At 42.3% G+C, this 17,525-nt stretch overlaps 1 protein-coding gene across 4 annotated transcripts in view; it reads left to right on the forward strand.

The window, feature by feature from the left end:
- Window positions 1-17,525, forward strand: part of srgap1a (SLIT-ROBO Rho GTPase activating protein 1a) — a 78,415-nt gene that overhangs the window by 48,206 nt on the left and 12,684 nt on the right. For 2 of the 4 annotated variants that reach the window (XM_026176588.1, XM_026176587.1), the window contains exons 9-18: window positions 2,655-2,852; window positions 3,339-3,423; window positions 4,392-4,419; window positions 5,268-5,373; window positions 7,158-7,218; window positions 9,313-9,390; window positions 9,542-9,676; window positions 13,058-13,163; window positions 13,301-13,525; window positions 14,387-14,466. In XM_026176588.1, the coding sequence (XP_026032373.1) occupies window positions 2,655-2,852; window positions 3,339-3,423; window positions 4,392-4,419; window positions 5,268-5,373; window positions 7,158-7,218; window positions 9,313-9,390; window positions 9,542-9,676; window positions 13,058-13,163; window positions 13,301-13,525; window positions 14,387-14,466 (1,102 nt within the window). Of the gene's footprint in view, window positions 1-2,654; window positions 2,853-3,338; window positions 3,424-4,391; window positions 4,420-5,267; window positions 5,374-6,050; window positions 6,085-7,157; window positions 7,219-9,312; window positions 9,391-9,541; window positions 9,677-13,057; window positions 13,164-13,300; window positions 13,526-14,386; window positions 14,467-17,525 lie in introns of all 4 variants that reach the window. The other 2 variants (XM_026176586.1, XM_026176585.1) reach the window with 1 other exon arrangement.

The following is a 17,525-nucleotide window of genomic DNA, read 5'->3' on the forward strand; positions in this document are numbered from 1 at the left end:
AAGCGGATGTCCTGGTGGGTCAAAATTGGAGGGCGCCGCTGCCTCATGTTAGGATCACCAGATGGCCCCTCTTCCTGGGCATGACGTGCCAGATACATCCTTGGAAAATGAACTTTCTAAGCACTGTGGCGACCTAAAAGCTGGACTGTCAAACGTACGAGGGAGAAGGAGCGTCTGTCTTTATCTGGACAGGAAAAACTACAGGGCAGTGCTTCATAGAGAAGTGCAGCTGCTTCCTCAAACCTCTTTGGCTCCCGTGAAGTTGGTGAAAGAAAACATTGCTGAATAATTTACTCTGCATTGGCGCTGGATAGAGTGCAACACAGGGAGAAGGACGCTGGGTTTCACTTTTATTTAGGCGTAGGGCTTAGCATAATCCTGCTGGATTTCTTTCATCAAAAAACTCATTTCTCTAAGGACATAATTTCATTTCTCCTCATCAGTCAGTCAGTGTGATTTGTCTTTTTGCAGACTTAATAATCTGCCCATTTAGATCTCATTTGCCTCTGCATGACCCAGTGCTCACACAGACTAATTTTCCTCCTCTGATTTCTGCCGTCTTCTCCTGCAAATACACAAGCACACTTAATGGTTATTCTCAAGATGTTTCACACTAAACCCTGGCAATCTAATAGCATCATCTTTGCAGGGAGTGTTTGTTTTTCCTCCAGATAAATATCAAGGAAGCACATCAAAGCCTGTGTGTGTGCTCATAGCGGAAGATCAGCGAATTACCCACTTACTGTACTGCCGGGTCTGTTGAAAGCTGTGGACTGCAGTCTGACTTCTGATGACGGATGTAGGATTAACTAGGAGTGGTGTGCTTCCCTGCAGAATAAACCTTTATTCCACTTTTTTGCGACTGGAATTATTTTTTGCTTTTAACAGTGCTGAAGTTCAGTTTAGATAATGATGGCTACTTGCTTACTCTTGGAACGTCTATATCAAAGTATAGAGACACCGGATTTATGGTTTATAATTTACGGATTAACACGCATATCCACCGAGTCTCTCTAAGAGCTCTGCTGTAACTGAGCCCTGCACCGAACACTGGTAACTATCCGTCTGCTGAATAATGGATAAACTCAACAACTTTTTCACTAGGAGCATTTCTATCACACATGCATGGCTCTTGTCTTCATGATGACAGCTGGGCCTCTCGCCTCCATGGTGCCACTCTGAATGAGGCTGCCAGGAACACAGGGAGAGGAACTCAAACGCACTCAGAGTCTAACCAACAGCTACATGTTAGAAGTTACCTGTCATTGTGTAAATTTGCCTTTTTAGTCATTTGAAAGTTTCACTTTACTGAATCTAGCATTTCATGTTCCGTGTCTGCGTGTTTCCTTTCCTTCATGAAAGGTGGGATAACTACATCCATTCTGTGTGCACGAGCATGTGTGCACGAGCATGTGTGCACGAGCATGTGTGCACGAGCATGTGTGTCAGCAGTGTAATTCATCACAGCAACACATGAAAGCTGAAAAGTCTTCTTTGGTTTTCAGGGCGACTCTTTTTTTTTTCTTCTTCTTTGAAGGTGAAATGAGTCACGGGTCAGGCAGTTTAAAAGAAACAAGCCACAAGCCACAGTTGTCTCAGTGTATAATTGTAACACGAGGAATTCGCCTTGTTCTTTCATTACCTCTGAGCTTGCGCTCACTAAATAACTGACAAATGGGGTCACTACCTTTTGAGGTGAGGTCATTCTGATCATTAAGGATAATCAAGAGGAATTCCAGCTGCATTACATTCAGGGTCCCATTGACCTGTGCGTTCCCCACCTTTTTAAAATCTCAGTAAGTGAACTGACATGGTGAGTGTCTCCATGAAATGCTGCAGTTTTGCTTAATTTTTCCAGGGAAGTGCTTGTTGGTGGGTTTTTGTGTTGTCGTTGTTGTTGTTTGGGGTTTTTTGTGGCTTTTCCACATCAGTGATTCATGTTCACACTTAACACACTTCAGTTTAGTCTCTTATGCCTCCCTGTCTGCCTCCTTTACTTTCTCTGTTTATATTTGCTCTGTTTGTATTGCCATTGGTCCATATTCTGCAAGTGCCTTGATCCCTTATATACATATTTACATTTGGGATGACTCTGAAGGCTTAAACGTGCCAAAGTGTGCACACACACATCAGTTTTTCCCCCTGGATGTGTGTGTGTGCGTCTTTAACTTTTATCTACTCTCTCATTTGAATGTCACATGTTGTGCCATCTTATGTCATAATATTATGGACACAGTTATGCCCTGCAGCTCTTGCAGCAGTGGTCGAACATCTTTCACACTAAGTGGTGGGGCATGCTTGGCCAAGTCCTGGTGTTTATAAGCTCTGAGAGAAGAACTGTTGACAGGAAGACGTGGTTATGAAAATGGATCTTAAAAGCCTACAGCTCAATCTGGCATTTCCATCTGACACTGTTCACCTCTGCACCCCGTGAGTGTGAACACAATGATAAATAAGTCACTTTGAACCGTCGGGAAATTCTTTTATTTTAGGGAACATTCACCTCGTCAGAAACCACCTGAATTTTAAAGTGTGTCTTGGGATAGAGAGTGGTTTTCAGGGAGTGAAGTGAGTTTCTGTGTATAGTGAGATGGTAACATAGTGATATAGAAGAGATGACATCAGCTTTTTCTCACCTTCTCTTCTTTTCACAGATCAAAAAGACATCAGAGGCAACCCTGACCACCATCCAGGACATGGTGACCATTGAAGACTACGATGTGTCTGAGTGCTTCCACCACAGCCGGTCCACCGAATCAGTCAAGTCCACAGTGTCGGAGACGTACCTCAGCAAGCCCAGCATCGCCAAGAGGAGAGCCAACCAGCAAGAGACGGAGCAGTTCTACTTCATGGTGAGTGCAGAGATGATGTCTGCTGCAAGTTAGCGAAAGTAATGACTTTAAAATTTATTTTTAATGTAGAAAACAGAAATAAATATCAAATCCATGCTGTCTGTAATGCAGCTTTACAACAGATTCATTCCTGTGTGATCATAAACCACAGAATCTATATAATAAATCTTAGAACATGTAGTCAAAGCTTTTATCTATATATGAATATACTTGATATTTGGGTTGTAGGTGATGTTTAACTTATGCACATCATTCCTATGAAATCTTTGATCAGCTGGCAGAGGAGTAACTGCCCCAGAATATCTCCAGCTGCCAGCTGCAATCTTGTTTCAATCCAGGGATGGACATGCTCTGATAAGGGCTTCTAAAAGGGGCGCTTAGCACGTCCTTTTGCCCTTGGCTGCTTCATCACAGACTGCCGTCTTAAGAGTGGGTGCTCCTGCCGGTGCTCAGGGCTGCTGGGTAATTACTCTAAATTCTCCACAGAAATTCCGTGAGTTTTTGGAAGGCAGCAATCTCATCTCCAAACTGCAGGCCAAGCACGACTTGCTGAAGAGGGCACTTGGTGAAGGTACATTCACGACCCTGTATTTACCCTTAGACTCTTCACTGTATTGTACTTGTGCTTAATTCATACCTTAAAATGGGAAATGTTCTACCAGCCAAAATGACTTATTAACCCCAATCAATACCCAAACATCTAGTGTAACAAATAATTGTGTACTTTACTGAATTCTATTATATTTGGCAGTCCATCTTGAGCAAATTCAGTCTATTCTGTGGCAAACTTCCTGTTGTTTGTTTGCTTTTGTCACCAGTCAAAGCTCTTAGATTGTAATCTGGTTTAAAACCAGGCAAGTCAGAGCCAAGGGGCAATAATGAACTTGTATTATCCATCTTAGTGATTGATTTGCTTGAAACCTAATGGCCTGCCATGTATAAGAACAGGCCCCCCTTGTTCTACACTGGTAGGATCTCCTAAAGGGCTCAGCTTGTATTTGTCAGTTCATTGTTCTAACAGGCAGTCCCGGTGGTCTCCTTCAAATTCGACGCTGAATGATTAATGAAGCCTTAAGTTAAGAGGAAGAAAAAACCCTCCTGTTTCTCCCACATGCTACTTAGTCATTTTGGTGTCTGCATGAAGTACAGTTTGAGTCACCCAAAAAATTTGAGCGTCTTCCTGTTATGCGAAACCATTTGGTAGTTATTTTTGCTTCATCTTCTTTTGCTTGTTTTAAACTTAGCTCTGTGTATTGTGTGCGTGTGCATGCGCCCATAACTTTTAAAAGTGCATCTGTGTCCTCTTAGATGTTTGAACTACATTTTGATGTAACCGTCTCGGCACAGGTTATAATATTATGTGGAAAAACAGTGTGTATGGGTTTCTTTTGGATTGCTCAAAAGGCCAGTGGTTGTGAGCAGATGGCAAATGCTTTGTTAGCCATATGCACAATTCCCTGCAGGGACTGCAGTGATGAGTCTTGGCATGTCCACCCAACTAACTTCTTGTCACACCTTGTCTCTTTTCTCATATCTCAGGCCACCGAGCTGAATACATGACCACAAGGTAAAGTAGACACATCAGCACCTGTGCATATTCACTTCCCTTTCAACAGCGACTGAAACTTCAGGACAGTTTTTCTTTTCACTACTTCTGTAGTTACATAACTTAGCTAGTTATACTAGTTTTATATATTATGATATTTCTGTCAGTAAGTTCTAGGACCTCTCTTCCTTTGATGCACATGGGTGGACACCATATACAGGGAGACCAGCAGAAATCAGTGACAGCTGATGGCGTTGATGAAGTCGGACACACAACAAAATGAAAGGCTGAGATAGAGACAGGTTGCAAAGGGTTCTGCAGTAGTAGACATAGGCCGGTTAAAGCAATTTAAAGAGAGTCACTATCGACTGACGTTGGCTGGCTGTTATCAGCAGATAATATGCTTAATTTGATGAAAGGAACCCTATTTGGTGGCTAGTAACTCAACAAGGAATAGAAGTTTAATTTGAACTTGCCTCTTCGAGGAGGAAAATTTACTCTTAAGTCCTCCAGATCTCAAGAACAGAATTATAACATACACACTAACTAAAAGGGACTGTCACCTGCAGGCTCTGTCACGAGGTGGATGCTGACACATACAAAGCTCCCAGTGGGTCTGGCATTTCTCTGGCCTGTTGTATCTGGTGGAGGATTAAAAAAAAGGCTATAAAGAAAATGTTATTTCATGGGTTTCAGCTGTGTTTGAAAAAATACCCTTATTCATCCATCCAGCCATCACCTGGAGTTGAAAGGTTTTGAAGATTAGTCATCCTCCTCTTCAGTTCAGGTTTTGAAAGGACATAAATGTGCAAAGAGGGAAACCACAAAATGCATTGTTTGCCTTTTCTGATTCATTCTTTGTGTTCTAGACATCCCAATGGGCCGTACAGAACCCTCACTGGCACCCGGCGGGCTAGACCCCGCTCTGTTTTTAATGTTAGGTTATTTAATGGCAATTTGGAGTCATTTATTAAGGTACTGATTGCCAGTCTCCCGCTTGACTGTTCACCTTCTCCTATCCGTTTTCTATTTCCCTCTGGCTTTCTGGTCATTTTGGTGGGTTCCCCCGTAAGCGTCTTAGCTTTGATCATCATTTATCAACAACAAAACATGAACATTTGTGCTAAGATGGATTCTGGAAACCTTCCTCATGAGTCAGCGAGCTCTGGCGGTCTGTTTCTCAGATGTGTGGGGTGGTGGCATTGATAGATTTGGAGGGCAGCAGGAGGAAGGGAACAGCAGTTGGAAGGATAAATGTTTGTCTCCATCAGCTCCCCTGACTCACTGCTGACCTGGCATCACTGAGCTGCTCTGGCGGGAGATATTCTCTCCTCCGCTTCCAGAGTAAGAGCAGAGGCCAGTGAAAACAGCAGGATAGATGGCAGTCGGGGAGCGGATGCCAAACTGATAAGGTGTGCTGCCCCCCTCCTCCGGTCTCTTCACTGCCTCTCGCCGGTGGCCGTGTCGAGTCCTGCCTGATCCTGTCCAGTTCCTGCTGTTTTGTTATGGGTTTGATGCCAGCACAGAGTGGAATGTGACGCTCTCTTAGTAAAAGCTTTGGTGGGAAGCTGCTGAGGTGCTAATCTGGATCTTGCTTTTTTCCCCTTTTTCCATCTCTGATCATCTCCGACTCTTGCAACATTTCTCTTTAGCCGTGGACGACGGAACTCACACACTCGACATCAGGTAGAAACTCTGAGGCATGTTGGGGGGCTCGTGCTGCGAACCTTTTCTCATTTCCTGTATCTATTCTGTACTAACAAGTTATTTACCTGCCACTTAGACAGACTGAGTTGAAGGTTACAGCTGTAGTTTCAGTTGTCTGTGCAAATTTCTATTCCTTATAGATCAAAATCAGTCTCTCATATCCAAAGAGATCGCATTACATAATCTAGCAGCACCCCGGCTTCTGCCTCAACCCTCACTGCTGCACTCCAGCCATAGCTAGTCGATTTTAGTATGGCTGTTGCGTTTGGGCTCATTGTATACCCCTGAGGGCTGTAAACAGATCCACTGTATCATTAAAAGCATGTACCGAGTCCCCGTCCAGCAGTGATTTACAAGAGGAGCCAGCACACAGGCAGAAGGAGAGTTGAGTGCACATCCAAGTGCTCTTATCTGGCCATTTTAGGCCCGAACTTCATATGGAGTCTGTGCCCTTTTGGATAAGCTCTTGTTAATTTAAGCACAGCTCTGGATTGTTTGCATAAAAAAAGACATAAGGCATGTTTAAGCACATTTCAATAGGCCTCCGGTGTTGCTATTCCAGTTGGTTAGTGATTTTTGTATACTTAGTGATAATCCACGACATCCATGAAACTGAGCAAAGGAATAGCTGTGAGGTCAAGTCAGTCTGTCTTAATAAGATCACACTTTGTATTTAAACTTACCAGCTTCACTTTCACTGGGTGTGCATGATTATATTCTTTTAACGGCTCCTATTGGGCCGCAATCAATACATTGAACCAGTCAGCAGTCTGCATGCACCAGATATGCATTAAGAAAACACAAAAGTGAGACACGTGTTTTAATTGATCAGATTTTGGAAAAATTACCTCCTCAAAATGTGATATAATCCTGATTATTACATATTTTTTGCACAATTTTGATTTTATGTGTAAATGAAGAAAAACAAGGACATTATACACCAGTGATTTTTTTTTTTTTTTTGTAACAAATCACTGAAAGAAATGTAGTATCGGTTAGGCTCTTAAACATGTAACAAAATGACGAATTACTCATCTGACTTTTCTTCAAAGGACTCTGGACAAGCTATTCCTCGTGTGGTTGAGAGTTGTATTCGCTACATAAATTTGTATGGTGAGTAGCATACTGTCAGCCCTTACAGTGTTACAGTAGTTGCTGTATTTATACCTTCTTTGAGGTCTTCTTATAACCCAACCAACTTTATCTAGTGTGGGACAAAGTAACACTTTCACAGATGCAGATGTTGGAGTTTCAGTTTATTCCATGGAAATGTGCAAATTCCGCCCTGTTTATCTTTATGTGGTCTCTTCTACTGAAATTCCCATACATACATTCTCCCATACAGTGAGAAACCTCTCACTTGTATGACTGTTGAGTTTAAATATCACTGACTAAAGCAGATTTATAATTCTAAGCATTGAAAGGTGTGACTGTAGAGAACATCCTCTGCATCTTGTCTGGCAACCAACTGATGACACTCAGAGATAAATCTAAAAAAATATTGCAGGCTAGTTACAGTAACTTAATCTTGCTTAGTAAAGGGCATGTTTTTTGATTACTAGTAATGATATGAATAATCTTTAGATTCTACACACTGAAGAATGCTTCAATATGATGAAATCCCTTGGAGGAGTTCGTCAAAGTATGAGGCCTGAAAAGAGGGGAAAATGTCATCAAAATTACACATTAATTTTAAAATGGCTGACTTCCTGTTGGATTTGGGATATTGCTCCAAGAGACTTTTTTGTACATCTTGATATCTTACACAAGCTTACCAAGTGTCAGACTCATAGATGAAACACAGAGCAGGGGCTGATGTTTTGAAATATTGTAGGGGGCGCTGTGGAGCCATTTTGCGCTATTCAAGGAAAATGGTTACATAACAACAATGCCTTCATCCATTTGGAGGTGTGTGCCAAATTTCAAGCCTCTATAAACTTTCCAAGCCCCTCAAAAGCCACTTCATCTTTCATGATGAACCGCGTTGCCACCAGGGTGCGCCGTTCAGTTTAAAGTCACAATTTTTGCACTGAAGCATCATGAGGGACTGATGGTGATATTCACCGCTTTTGAGGTGGCCATGATCAACCTGTGAAAATCAGTACAACAAAGTTAAAGCCATGACATTTCCTGTTGCCACTAGGTGGCGCTGTCCGTATTTCCGACAATGGGCATATCAATCTGTTCAGGGCGGGTCTGACATCATGCCTGTAAAGTCTGGTACTGATCAGACTGGATTTCATTGAGTTATACTAATTTGTTTCTTCATGGCGTGACATCAAAGTTCGCCATGCTGCTGGGGTCACACCCTTTCGTGAAAAGTCACAGTTTTCACTGTAACCCAAGACCAACTCCTTAAGGCTTTCCTGGAGAAATTTGAGGCTGCAGATGTCACCCATCACAATACTGTACCCCAAAGTGTAAAACATGACATTTCCTGTTCCCACTAGGTGGCGCTGTCCTTGATGTCAAATATGGCAGTTGAAATATGTTCAGGGGTGGAGCCTTATCATATGTGTGCTCTTTGGTCCAGATCGGAACATGTATGACAAAATGAGAGGCAATAAGATTTTCATGGCGAGTCATCAAAATTCGCCATGGCGCCACGGCCTCATACTATTGTGAAAACTCAAAAGCTCCGCAATTTAACATGGCACAAGGGTGTAGTTGACACTGTCCAAATTTGAAGCTTATAGGACCAAATCCCAAGGAGGAGTTCGTTAAAGTTCGAGGCATGGAAACGGCAAAATTAGGGCCAAAATGTCACCTTCACGTCCAAATGGCGGACTTCCTGTTGGGTTTGCGTCAATGGGCCCACTGACTTTTTTGTTTGTCTTGGCATGATACACATGTGTGCCAAATTTCATACATGTAGCCCAAACGATGTGGTCGTAGGGCTGCATTTTACAAGGCATAGGTGGCGCTGTAGAGCCATTTCCCAGTGCTCATATGTAAAACCATTAAAATACAAAATTTTTCACCAGACCTGGCATGTGTGCAAAATTTCATGAGTTTTTGAGCATGTTTAGGCCCTCAAAAAGGCCCTTGTTTGGGGTGAATAATAATAATAATAATAAGAGTAATTTTGATCTTCCTTAGGATGTGTCATTTTGGGCAATTTGTTTTCTCATCTGTATGACCACAGGTGGATTAAAGCTCATGAGTTGGTCTTCTGCTCTTTCTTTGTTTTGTTTTTTCCCTGTACAGGCCTCCAGCACCAAGGAATATTTCGTGTACCTGGATCCCAGCTGGAAGTCAACGACATCAAGAACTCATTTGAGAGAGGTACCGGGGTTCTGTTTTCACTATAAAAGATGCTTGTCAACAGCTTGATCTCTACTATATTTGTTTCCAATTTTATTTTTAATTAGGTATATGTCTAAAATGATGCAATAAAATAAATCCAACTTGACCTGCTCGCTTCTCTTTGTTTTAGGAAATGACCCTCTGGCAGACGATGAGAATAATCATGACATCAATTCGGTGGCTGGCGTTCTCAAACTGTACTTCCGAGGTCTGGAGAACCCTCTTTTCCCCAAAGAGAGGTTCAATGAGCTGCTGTCCTGCATCAGTAAGAACATATTTTTGTGTATTATCAGTCAGTCGCTTTTTATGAGTGATTGATTGTTTGTTTTCTGTAACAAGTTTTATTTATTTACATACTTATTTTAAATACTTTGCGTTACAGTGAAGAGCATATTTGTCTAATTTAGATGGATTTAGATCCTGGTGATTTTATTGTCTTAAAGACCTAAAATAATTAGCTCTCATATCATCTTATATTATACACTGTAGCCTTGTGGGGGGGGGGGTTATACATACAGTGGGGCAAAAAAGTATTTAGTCAGCCACTGATTGTGCAAGTTCCCCCACTTAAAATGATGACAGAGGTCAGTACTTTGCACCAGAGGTACACTTCAACTGTGAGAGACAGAATGTGAAAAAAACATCCATGAATTCACATGGTAGGATTTGTAAAGAATTTATTCGTAAATTAGGGTGGAAAATAAGTATTTGGTCACCTCAAACAAGGAAATCTCTGGCTCTCACAGACCTGTAACGTCTTCTGTAAGAAGCTTTTCTGTCCCCCACTCGTTACCTGTATGAATGGCACCTGTTTGAACTCATCTGTATAAAAGACACCTGTCCACAGCCTCAAACAGTCAGACTCCAAACTCCGCCATGGCCAAGACCAAAGAGCTTTCGAAGGACACCAGGAAAAGTATTGTAGACCTGCACCAGACTGGGAAGAGTGAATCTACAATAGGCAAGCAGCTTGGTGTGAAAAAATCAACTGTGGGAGCAATCATCAGAAAATGGAAGACATACAAGACCACTGATAATCTCCCTCGATCTGGGGCTCCACGCAAGATCTCATCCCGTGGGGTCAAAATGATCATGAGAACGGTGAGCAAAGATCCCAGAACCACACGGGGGGACCTGGTGAATGACCTGCAGAGAGCTGGGACCAAAGTAACAAAGGTCACCATCAGTAACACACTACAACGGCAGGGAATCAAATCCCGCAGTGCCAGACGTGTTCCGCTGCTGAAGCCAGTGCATGCCCAGGCCCGTCTGAAGTTTGCCAGAGAGCACATGGATGATACAGCAGAGGATTGGGAGAATGTCATGTGGTCAGATGAAACCAAAGTAGAACTTTTTGGTATAAACTCAACTCGTCGTGTTTGGAGGAAGAAGAATACTGAGTTGCATCCCAAGAACACCATACCTACTGTGAAGCATGGGGGTGGAAACATCATGCTATGGGGCTGTTTTTCTGCCAAGGGGACAGGACGACTGATCCGTGTTAAGGACAGAATGAATGGGGCCATGTATCGTGAGATTTTGAGCCAAAACCTCCTTCCATCAGTGAGAACTTTGAAGATGAAACGAGGCTGGGTCTTCAGACATGACAATGATCCAAAACACACCGCCCGGGCAACAAAGGAGTGGCTCTGTGAGAAGCATTTGAAAGTCCTGGAGTAGCCTAGCCAGTCTCCAGACCTCAACCCCATAGAAAATCTGTGGCGGGAGTTGAAAGTCCGTGTTGCTCGGCGACAGCCCCAAAACATCACTGGTCTCGAGAAGATCTGCATGGAGGAATGGGCCAAAATACCAGCTACTGTGTGTGCAAACCTGGTAAAGACCTATAGTAAACGTTTGACCTCTGTTATTGCCAACAAAGGTTATGTTACAAAGTATTGAGTTGTATTTTTGTTATTGACCAAATACTTATTTTCCACCCTGATTTACGAATAAATTCTTTACAAATCCTACCATGTGAATTCATGGATTTTTTTTTCACATTCTGTCTCTCACAGTTGAAGTGTACCTCTGGTGCAAATTACTGACCTCTGTCATCATTTTAGGTGGGGGGACTTGCACAATCGGTGGCTGACTAAATACTTTTTTGCCCCACTGTATCCGATAATGAAAGTTTGAACATTTTGGGATATTCCTTGTAGTCTTGCTTGAACTCTTTGTCATTCTGAAGTCTGAACTCGGACTTGCGTTTTGTGGGTCCTGCTCTGCTGTGTTGAGCTCTGAGCAGGAGCCGATCTGTTGTGAGCGGCACAAAGCTGACCATAGAGTTTTGGTGGAGTGTTGAATGTTCGCAGCCCTGGGCTGAATCTGCAGTGGAGTCCTCACAAGAATGGTCACATTGTGAATTTGTCTGAATCGTTCCACAGTTCAGTCAGCTCTTTGAATGACACTGCATTACATCACATCAGCTCTGTTAAAGAACAATTGAATATGCACAAAGTCACATGGACATAGTGTGCGTCCCGATGCCTCGTGCGACTCTGCGATTGTGATTGTGATTGTGTGCCCCGTGTATTTGTGTGTGTTCTTTGTGTACTCGCAAGTGTGTGAAGTGTGTCCTCTTGAGTTTCTTGGGTCTACCGTCGTTTACACATTTGTGCTGGATGAGTGATGGGGATTCCCTGTTTACATTTCCCAGCTCTGCATGCCAGTGATTGCAGTGTGGGCTGAGCGCCCAGCAGGCTCCATATATAAACCTTATTCCCATATGGAGCAGCTCAGACCAGCTACGAGATCGTTTAACCGCTCTCAGTTGACTGTTTCATTTTCACCGCAGCCGTGCACTGCGGCTTGTGATATCTTTCATTTTGGAATTTGCGGTAAGAATGCTTCGCGAGGATGTGCTGCACACACGTGATGTAGAAGTCTGCGTTCGAATAGATCTTTAAATAGCAGCTTCTGAAGTGCTTGAGAGCCTCACAGAATCCAAGTTAGGTATTCATGAAAAATGAAATACATCACAAGTATCCCAGAAGCCCAAATCCCAGATGGCACACAGTGGCTGGAGGGTGACATGGCTATTTTTAGCAGCCCAGCCAGCACAGCCCCAGCTTAGCTGCTTAAAACAGCCGGCTTCAGGTGCCACACTGAGACAAACATAATAGTAACGAAGGACAGAAAGGTCGACATTCTCCGGCTGCATCTTACTAAAGCACAATATTTTTTCTCTGTGAAAATGATAATAAAGCTGCTCTTTTTTTCGTGATATTTCTGAAAAGGTAAACAAAATGTGCGCGTGACAGAGCGCCTATTTTCACTTCTTCTTCCTTTATGAGAGAATCGGGTGATAAACCAAAGTTGTGGTGAGGGTAATTACCAGAGTCAACATATCGCCTGTGTCCACGAGGACTTTATACAATTAAACGTCTGTGCCCGTTTAAATATTTAATGTTTCTACTAAGTATTTGGCCGAATTTATGTCTTTAGACTTGAGAGTATGTGGATAACGTCGATAGATTACACAAGTGTAAGCCCCAGACGTCTACTCCATGGACTGAACCAGAGAAAAACTTGTTATATATGCTTTTATTTTTTTGGTTTATAAATTTTTTATTGCTAACAACATACTCTTTTTGACCACCCCCCCCCCCCCCCCCCCCGCCCCCCTATTTTTTTTTTTTTTAAAAAGGAATAGAAAACCTGTATGAGAGAGCGCTGTACATCCGTAAGATCCTCCTGACCATTCCCAGATCGGTCCTCATTGTGATGCGCTACCTCTTTGCCTTCCTCGACCAGTGAGTTTAACAAAAATAACATCCTAAACATCATGATTGCCCTTGCTCAATGATTTGTCTGAAATACTTTATACTAAAATATTCCAACCTTTTACTCCTTTATATTTTGTTTCTTCACCCTCCGTCCCTCCCTTCAGTCTGTCCCAGTACAGTGATGAGAACATGATGGACCCATACAACCTGGCCATATGTTTTGGCCCAACACTCATGCCCACACCAGACAGCCAGGACCAGGTCTCGTGCCAGGCCCACGTCAACGAGATCATCAAGACGATCATCATCCACCACGAGACCATCTTTCCTGATGTCAAAGAACTGGATGGGCCCATCTATGAGAAGTGCATGGCGGGCGGGGACTACTGGTAAGAAATAAGAACGTATGCCGACAGTGCTATACCTAAATCGGGTGAAGTGCCGCATTTACTGGACCCAAACATCCAGAGATGTTCACACTGGGGAGTGGATGTGAGCTATGACACATACCAGTTCAACACGTGCAGCTGAAGAACATGACGAGGTAGCTCATGTTTCAGGACTGTATTTAGATGAGACAGGCTGAAACGATCGTTTTAATTTCTACGATCATGACAGAAGAAAAAAGAGGTCACCTGGCAGGAAGGGGCTGATTAGTTGAAATGCAGAGCAAACTGCAGTCAAGCAAGACAAAAACCAGCCTCACATCTGTATATAAGGTTATCGCTTGTTTCTTCCCGACTTTATCTACCTCTGTTTCTCCTCGTCTGTGCTGCCCCCACATCACCGCAGCCTGACAGCGATTTATCTCTGGCCAGAGTAAATCACCTGTCTCAGCGTGCCTGTGTCTCCCCGAGTGAGACATAACCCCTGGGATTTTCTTTTCCATTCGTTGCCTCCTCCTCTCCCTAAAGAGGAGGTTGCTACTGACATGTTAGCTTGGACGCAGACGTTCATTTCCTGGCCGGGGTAATCTGCGGTCATGTGTGGCGTTCCTGTCAGCTCTCACTCTTCATTTCCAGATGATCATTTAGAAAGACTTCCTAACCACACAATGGGAAACTCTTGATAATGGCTGCTGGTTGAACATCCTCCATGTCTTATTAATTGTAAAAAACCTTCCTGCTTTTCATCTTGTCTTGAATGGCTTTTTATCATTAAAATTTTTTGTGTGTGTTGTTGAAATGTACCTTAGTCCTTGAACCCTGTTGTGGCTGTGACCCTGGTAATTTGGATGTTGTCCCCAACAGTGAGAGCCCCTATAGCGAGCATGGAGCCCTGGAGGAGGTAGACAATGAGGGAGGAACAGAGACGCACACCAGCGAGGATGGTGAGTGACTGCACAGCAGTAAATAGTCATACAAATGTTTAAACTTGCTCTTACATACCTTTGTGTCCTTCTAGAGTCCAATCAAATTGTGTTTTTAGGAGTTGCAATCACTAAATATAGAACTAAAACTAATTATTGTAACCATTGTTCATTTAGCATATGCACGGTTAAATTTAACCCCCCCCAGTCTTTGGTGCGTGGGGGGTTAAACTTGTGTCTCTGCTGCTCCGGGTGGCTAATCCTGCCTTTCAGCCCGATAAATGCATTAACCTTGAAGAGCCAGGGAACCGGGCTCAGAATGACAGACAGCCATTCATATTCTAATGGTTCTGCTTTCCTTGGGGCTTTGGACGGCACCCCCTCATTTTACAAATTCCTTGGTGGTCTGCACCTTTTGGGCCTCCTGGGAATGGAAACTTGTTTCTTAAAGGTCCCAACCTTGGATTACATTTTTAACTCCCTTTGTGAAAAATCAGCGCACAAGTAATTTATGGCAGATTTATGAAGCATGTTTCAAAAGTGTCACATTTTATCTGTGGTTCAAAAATAATAAAGTCTACATTTAACTACATTTCCATATGTCCCAGAGAAATATATATAGAAATGAAGAAACGAAGAAAAAACACCGGGCTGTTGTTGACACTGGAGGATATTAAGTACTTCAGCCAGACGCTGTTGTGTGATCAGACATGTGGTCCTTTGTTTCCATGAAATGGATACCAGTTCATCATGTCCAAATCAAATATTTAGTGAGTTAGTTGAGACCAAAAGATTAGACGTGGTATGACTTTGCTGTTTAACTTACAGTAAAAAGCAGAAAAGGACAATAAAACTTTCAGCTCATTAAAAAGTGAGAGATAACTTTGACAGAAAACTGACCAGATGTAGACAGAACGGTGCAAGAAATACTTGAACTACTGTTGAACCTAATTTTATTGTCTTACCTTAGTAACACACTTTCCTAAACCTTTTCTGTTGAAAGCAGTCACCCAAATCCTTCCACGTTATCACCAAGCTACATGTTGACATCAGCCTCCACAGAGAGACTTTGAAAACCACAGTTGATCTCTTCTCCTGACATTAGCTTTTAATCACGGTTTCCAAATAAAGACCCTCATCTTACTGTTAAGTATAACCAAAGGAAATATCTGATTAGACGAGGAAACTTATTCCTACTGTAAAACACAGATGGCAGCTATCAACTTTGAGTAATTACGAGAAGATTGTGTTTTCCAGAAAGCCCTTGCTGCCATGGTTTTGTTCCAAAAGCTTCTCTAAGCAGACTGGGAGGATGTCCTCACTGACTGAGTTCCTCCCTGTAGAGTCTTGAACTGTGGTCAAGTTATTGTCATCAGTTATTTTTAAATCCCTGTGACCTCAGTTGGATTTCAGACACAAAAACAGGGCTTGTTTCCTGTTTAGTTACTCTCGCTTGTTTTCTCCAGACTTACATAGTTATCATTTTTCTCTCCTTTCTTATCAAGGCTTCAAACGTGTTAACTTGTGTTGGCCTTTAAAGGAAGTGAATGTCACCTCGTGTGCAAACACCGGTGGAGAAATATCCTTGACTCGTTGGAGCAGATGCGTTTCAAGCTGATTACATACAGAGTCTTAATGCAATATGCTGTCCTGATAACATTTGTGAAAAAAATGAAGTGTGTGGATAACTGACGATCAAGATCTTTTGTCATATTGTAGTTGTGACCATTCAGAAAATATAGCCACAGTTTATGTATTTTGTGTATTTTTCAGAGGCAAACAGTCTTCTGAAAGACATAATGTCAGTCTTCACCAGGATTCCCCAGATGGGTATTTCATGAAAAGCTCCCCAAGATGTAAGAACAGTTAGGTTCACCGACTCCTATGCTTACCTTTATTTTGAAATATACGATAGCAGCTTCTTGGTTTGGTCCAAAAGAGGGTGCGGTTGTCCACCTGTTCACCACTTTGGCCCTCACTGAAGTATCTCTTTTGCTTTGAGGTTTTGCACAGAGGTTGAATCCTATATTAGTCATCCCATTTCTTTCATGTCAACAAAAGGTCCAGATTTTTACTTATCCTGTTAAATTTGATGCACACATTCTTATTCCTTTTAATAAGACACTGGGTAGTCACTTTTATTTTAGCAGCATTGTGAGTTTTTATGCTCCCGATACATTTTGTTCATGATTAAAAAGCAGGCAGTACTGTGCAAAAGTCATGAGACACTCTTCATTTCATTCACGTTTTCCTGGAAAAATGACAAATAAATGCAACAGTTTATCGAAACGTCTACAAACATGAATGGAAATATTGTATAAAATGAGTTATAACGAGCTTGAAGCTCAGTGTTTGGTATGAGGACTTTTATTCTTCAACAGAGCCTAAACTATTTTAGGCAAGCTTTCTTTTTTTATTTAGTAGTCTTCAGGAATACTGCCTCTGATCCCACATTGCTTCATTATAGTTGAGACCTGGCCTCAGCTGAGGCCTTCAATGCCCTGTGTTTTTCTATCCAGGTATGCTTTTACTACATTGGCAGTGTGTTTGGTATCATTGCCATGCTGAGAAATGAAGTTTCTGCCAATTGAAAGCTTTCCACACAGTATTACACAGTGGAGCAAAATCGAATGGTTCTTTTCTGCGTTCATAATACCATGATTCCAGCCTCAAACCATGACAGAGCCATTTTTGTGATGGCTGGCTCACTGTTGTACCTCATTCCTGACCTCCTCTGGACATACTCGCTAGGGCTGTTCGATATAACGATATATATCGGATGACGATATAAAAACATCTATCGTTTCATTTTACGCTATCGTTTGTTTCGTGGTGTCGCAAAATAAACTCTTTACGGCAATATTTTTCATGGTTTTGATGGTCACTGTAGTGGCTATATTCATTTCTTAAAGTTCTCTCTTTCGCTTATATTTAATATAACCACACTACAGACAGACAAGGGCTTGTTTTTATGCGTTGTCGTTAGCAACAACGACTGTAAAACCATCGCGTGTCTGCTTGTTTATTTTCCACATAAACCTTTCACAATAAAGCTCAAGATCCTGTTGAGACTTTTCAAA

Source organism: Astatotilapia calliptera, chromosome 7, assembly GCF_900246225.1.
Source record: "Astatotilapia calliptera chromosome 7, fAstCal1.2, whole genome shotgun sequence".
In the NCBI taxonomy this organism is placed as follows: Eukaryota; Metazoa; Chordata; class Actinopteri; order Cichliformes; family Cichlidae; genus Astatotilapia; species Astatotilapia calliptera.